At 47.7% G+C, this 5,861-nt stretch overlaps 1 protein-coding gene across 6 annotated transcripts in view; it reads left to right on the plus strand.

Annotated features, from left to right (window-relative positions):
- The first annotated feature begins 3,400 nt into the window (after positions 1 to 3,400).
- LOC125046403 overlaps positions 3,401 to 5,861 on the plus strand; it is a 41,585-nt gene continuing 39,124 nt past the window's right edge. For all 6 annotated transcript variants that reach the window (XM_047644163.1, XM_047644164.1, XM_047644167.1 and 3 more), the window contains exon 1: positions 3,401 to 3,836. In XM_047644163.1, the coding sequence (XP_047500119.1) occupies positions 3,410 to 3,836 (427 nt within the window). In that variant the 5' untranslated portion in view covers positions 3,401 to 3,409. The remainder of the gene's footprint in view (positions 3,837 to 5,861) is intronic.

A 5,861-nucleotide genomic window follows, 5' to 3' on the forward strand; every position in this document is an offset into this window, starting at 1 on the left:
CGAATAAGTTGCAACCATTTGTTTAGCCGTAGGCTCTCCCCCCCCGCAAACTCCCCACCCCTCCTCCCCCACAGCCAGTCACCATAATAACACACCGACGTGCTCTCCCGCGGCCAGGACAGTGACACCTCCTTTCCTCCCTCCCTCCCTCCCTCCCCCTCCCTCCTTCCCCCTCCCTCCCATTCCTTCCCTTCCCTCCCTCCCATTCCTTCCCTTCCCTCCCTCTCCCCCTCCCACCCCCCACACGCGGCCAGGGCAGAGCTCTCGAGCCACGTGGGTGTGACTCATGGAAGCTAATTAAGCAGTGTAAGGGAGGAGGTAGTGGGGAAGAGGAAGGGAAAGGGAAGTAGAAGTGGTAAGGGCAAGGAAGGGGAAAAGGGGAAGGCGAAGGGGAAGTGATAAGGTAAAGGGAAATGAAAGAGAAATGGGAAGGGAAAGAGAAAGAAAGAAGGGGTGGGAAGACGGAAATTAGGAAGGGGGAACGGTCACGGGATAGGATGATTATGGAACATCAAAAGAGAAAGGGAAGATTGGGACAGAGAGGAGGAGAGGGAGTGGAAATGGGCAACAGGGAAAGGGAGGAAGGATAAGGGCAAAGAAGAGGGGGATGGGAATGGACAATAAAGGTATCAGGGTTGATGGGAGGGAATGGGAATTGGGAAAAGGGAAGGGAAGGAGAGAGAGAAACATGGGATAAGGAAAAGCGTGGAAATGCGTAAAAAAAAAAACAAGAGGGAAGGGGAAGGGAGGAGGGACGGAAAGCGGTGGGGAGAAAACTGGAGAGAAAGTGATAAAGAAGAGAATGGAAGTGGGAGAAGGAAAGGAAAGGCAAGGCAGGGCAGGGAGGGGAAGGGAAGGGAAAGGCAAGGCAGGGCAAATAAGCGATAGGAAAGCAAAGCAATGCAAAGGAAGGGGAGGGGAGGGGAGGGGAGGCGACGGGAGTGGAGGGCAGGGGGTGGGAGGGAAGGGGAGGGAATAGGAGGGAAGGGGAGGAGTGCACTGATCTCAATCCCTGCCCCTCATCTGGAGTCATGCTTTTCGCTGAGGTCTGTGTTCCCGCGGAGGATCTCTTTGGCGCTGCTTTGGCTTGCGTGCTGTTTAATTGCGTTGCGTGCTTGTTTGCCTCTTGTTCTTGTCTGCTTTCCCCCATATTGTGTTTGTTTACTTTTCGTCTTTGTTGACGTTTTGTCTTTGTTGATGATTTTTTTTTTTCGCGGTTTGTTTCTGTGTATAGTTATGAGTCTTAGATTCCGTGATTGTTTCAAATTTTTCTTGTGTGGATTTTGTGTTTGTCTTCGCTCTGTTTACGTTAAAATGTTATGTTACGTTTTGCTTGTATTTGGTACCTGGTCTTCTCTTTGGGTTTTAGTTTGTTTCATTTTTTCAATGTTGTTGTTCATAATGTGTTTATCTTCATCATTTTGATGCTTTTCAGTCTATGTTTGCCTGTTTTGTTGTTCTTTTTTTTTTGTTACGTTTAGTGCTAACTCGTATGTTGTGCTTGGTTACAATTTTTCCTTTCTTGTTAAATTATACTTTACATATATTTACTCTTCTATAATCTTTATTGACTGTATATGTTGACATCTCTTCTCTATTATAAACCTGACTTTATAGTGAATTACACATTACCGTTCATACTGTGTGTATTTTTAAATTTTTTTTTTTGCTTTTTGTTTTTGTCTGCATACATTTTAAGTTTCGCCTTGGTTTGTTTACATCTTGGGCTTCTTTGCATGATTGGTTTGCTTGATTACACTTTGATTACCTTTGGTTTTGAAGCATATTGTTTCTTAGCCACACTTAACTGTGTGTGTGTGTGTGTGTGTGTGTGTGTGTGTGTGTGTGTGTGTGTGTGTGTGTGTGTGTGTGTGTGTGTGTGTGTGTGTGTGTGTGTGTGTGTGTGTGCGTGCGTGCGCGTGCGTGTGTGTGTGTTTACGTAAGGCTGTGGATGTGCTATGCTTCCTTGAATGTGCCCCTGAGAATTTTTGTTTATGTATGTTGGTGTATATCTTTGTATGTCTATCTTTATATTGTTTGTACACTTTAAGATTAGTTGCCATAGGATGGCAAATCATTATTTTTCTTTGTGTCAATTTCAAGCTGGAATATGTAAACAAAGATGACCCGATTCGTTTTGCAGTAGCAAGCGTTTTAACTATTGTTCGAATACTGATACTGTTATTCTGTGTCAGAAGTTTTGTGTGTTTGACTTTTGTGAACAAAAACTCTGGGTTCCTTGGACTTTGGAGAACAAACAGTGAACCCAAACTGTGACCTTAACGACTCACGAAGACCCCCCCCCCCCCCCGCTGTCCCGGGCGGGTGAGGGGGGGGGGGGTCCGTCGGCTTTCTTCCGCGGCGCCGACGGAACCGAGGCCAGAAATGCGGAGAAATGATTGGTCGGGAACTTGTATATAGGAAGGTGTGCTTGGTTTTAGTTCTTCGACGGTAGTCTTATGATTTTCCCTCATGCTCCCTCGCTCGCTCCCTGCCTGTTCCCTTGTGAGTCACGAGTCCAGGTCTCCCCTTTCCTTTTACTTACGCAGCTCCATCACTCTCCCTTTTACCCCTAACAATGCTCCCTTGTCTCCCCGCCTCCCAGGAAGGTTTCGTTGAGGCCGTGCGACCTGCCTTGACCTCGCTCCCGCGCGCAACATGATGCTGACCACGTCCTATTCCCCCGTGACATAATGGTTCCCCCCGCCGACCCTCGCAGTGACTGGTGCCAGTACCTGACCCCGCTCGTCGCCCTGACCTCTTCGTCGCCGAGTCCCCCGCTGCTAGTGTCCTCTGCCGCGACGACCACGAAGGCGACGGCGCCGACGTAGGCGCTGCCGAAGTCGCAACAGGAAGGAGTAGGCGAACCCGCGCGTCGAAACGGAAAGACCGCCAGAGCGTGACGCATAGGCCGCGTGCGGCACTGCCGCGCGCAAGGATCAGGTGCCTGTTGACCGCAGCTGGCGTCCCTCCCACGCCTTCCCGGTCGCGGATTTAGATTGCTGGCACTCGGCCGGCGAGACTGAGTGCCACGCCCGGCCGCTCGCGGGGCGCACAGGCGGTCTGGCGCTGCAGCTTCGGAGACTTGCAAAGGCGGAGAGGAGTGCGGGCCGAGTGGCACGGCGCCCAGAGAGGCTCTGACGCGAAGGAGTTCATGAAAGGTCGGGGAAGGGTCGCGTGGCCAGGACTGTCCCGTGCCCAGGCGTCGCGTGCCCTGCCTTTAGTGCCAAGTCGGGCGCCATCATTCGTCTCCTGAAGTGGAGTGGAAGACCGCCTCGCTTCACGGTCGAAGGCGACGCCCCTGAACTGCTGCGCCCACACGGGCCGTGTCGAGCCGCGCTTGTAGCGGCGCCGAGCGGCCGCGACGGAGGCGGGGTAGCAGTGCCGCCCATGCCCGCTGTGCCTCTCTATGTGGAGCGTGAGCGTGGGCGTCCGCTGGCAGGGCGCGCGTGACGCAGCGAGCCTCCCGACTCCCGCCAAGGCAGCGGCGGCTGCGGCGGCTGCGGCTGCAGGAAGGGCAGCAGCGGCAGCAGCAGTAGCAGGAGTAGGAACAGGAACGGGAGGAGGAGGTGGGTCGACAGCAGGGGGCGGGAGGGAGGGCGGCAGGAGCCGGGGCGGAGTGGCAGCCATGCTGTACTACACTCTGGACCCGCAGTTCGGCGCCCTCCTCTACTCCGTCGCCAGCAGATATGAGCGCTTCGCTCTCCTCCCCGACTCCCTCGCCTGCTGTGCCTACGCCGGTCCGCCCGCGCCCACGGAGGTGCTGGCGTACGCCCACGCCCTCGGCATCCAGCTCTACACTCTGGGCGAGAACTACGCCTGCTTTCTCACGCAAGGTAAGAGAGGCTCGAGGGGCGAAGGCGCGGAGGTTTCCAGTCAGACGCTCAAACACACGCTCAACTGAACATTGTTTTGTAGATTCACGTTTTTCTGTTGACATAACTGTGAAAGAATCATTGCTTTGATATTTTTTTTTTTTATGATTATGATTAGTATGATTATGATCGTTATTATTATTATTATTATTATTATCATTATTATTATTATTATTATTATTATTATTATTATTATTATTATTATTATTATTATTATTATTATTATTATTATTATTATAGTCATCATCATTATCATTATTATATTAATATTAATATTAGCGTTATTATTATTATAAGTTTTGTCATTATCATTATTATTATGCCGTGGATTTATCATCACCATCATTGCTCTTGTTGTTTTGTTGTTGTTTTTCTTATCATAATTATTGATATTCTTTTTCTTATTCTTATTATTAATGATCTTATTTTTATTCTTGATGTTATTATTATAATGGTAAATGTTTGGGCGTAATTCAGAAACCCGGTAACATTTACACTAAAATGCGGTGAAATATACTGCATATTTGTGGTGTGCATTACGCTGCATCTAGAAATAGTAAAGGAATCGCGGGACATTAAACTTTATACTTATTTACTTGTCGATGGAATGCTGACGTAATTATGGTGAACCGTGTCTCTGAACACGTGTGTGCTGCGCTGAAGCTGTCACAACCCCGTCGGGACCGAAGACTACGGTGCGGACTTCACCCACACTTTGCATGGCGCATTTTCCCGTTCGCGCGCCGCCTTCAGTGGAGAAATGAGAAGTTCAACGCCTGGTTTGTTGACGCAGGGGCGCCTCGAATCGATAGCAGCTCAGTCACCGACGGGGAGATTTCGGCAGACGCTGCTGGGGGCGGGGGGCTGGGGCGGGGGGGAGGGGGGCAGGCGGTGCCGGGAACTGAATTCCGTGAATACGTTGATAAGAGGAAGAGGGAGAGGGAGGGAAGGATGTGTGATTGCCGAACACACATACGCATGTGTGCGTGTGTGTATAATATATATATTATACATATATTATAGATATTATATATGTTCTATATATTATATATTATATATATTATATATACTATATATATTATATATGCTATATATATTATATATACTATATATATTATATACATATTGTATATATATAATATATACATAGTATATATACACGTATATATTGCATATATATATTTATTCATGTATGTATTGAATTATATGACTGTTTTATGTGTACATGACATATCTGCATCTATAAACTAGGTCTCGTTTCCTTCCGCTTCGCCCCAGTCGGTCGTTTCCTACGGCGGCCACGCGGGCTGCCTTGCCCGGACCCAGCTTGCCTCTCCTAGTCCTTGTCCGTCCTCTCAGGGCGCTCGTAAAGCCGCCCGAACTGAGCGTTTGAGGAGAGAGCCGCCGTTTGGGAATTTACGGCTCATGTGGTATTTTGAACATGGAAGGCTTCGCGATGAAGTTAATGCTCTCAGTGCATCTCAGTAACAACGATTGCGGACTCGGATATTCCGCTTCACTTCCTGGTTGTCTTATTTCCTCGTTTTCTTTTTTTCTATATCACGATATATATATATATATATTTAAACACATATAGATATATATAATATATATAAATATATATATATATATATATTTATATATTTATATATATATATATAATTTTCACCACCATAACCATCACCATTATTATTACCACCATTATCATGATTTTGCATGCACGCCATCCACCTAGCCTCTATGCCTTGATTCCAGGACGCACTCGGACCCCAACGTAGTAGGAAAGGTTCGAAGCCTCATATTCGTGTGTGTGAATCAGAGTGTGACTCAGAGGGAGGCGAGAAGTGCACTTGTGGCGCTGGATTGGTGCCGCTCTCGCTTTTTTATTTGTTTCTTGATATTTGAGTGGGCTGTTGATGTCTTGTTATTGGTGTTGTTAGTATTGTTGGTATTATTATTATTATTATCATTATTATTATTATTATT

Source organism: Penaeus chinensis, chromosome 39 (genome assembly GCF_019202785.1).
Source record: "Penaeus chinensis breed Huanghai No. 1 chromosome 39, ASM1920278v2, whole genome shotgun sequence".
NCBI lineage: Eukaryota > Metazoa > Arthropoda > Malacostraca > Decapoda > Penaeidae > Penaeus > Penaeus chinensis.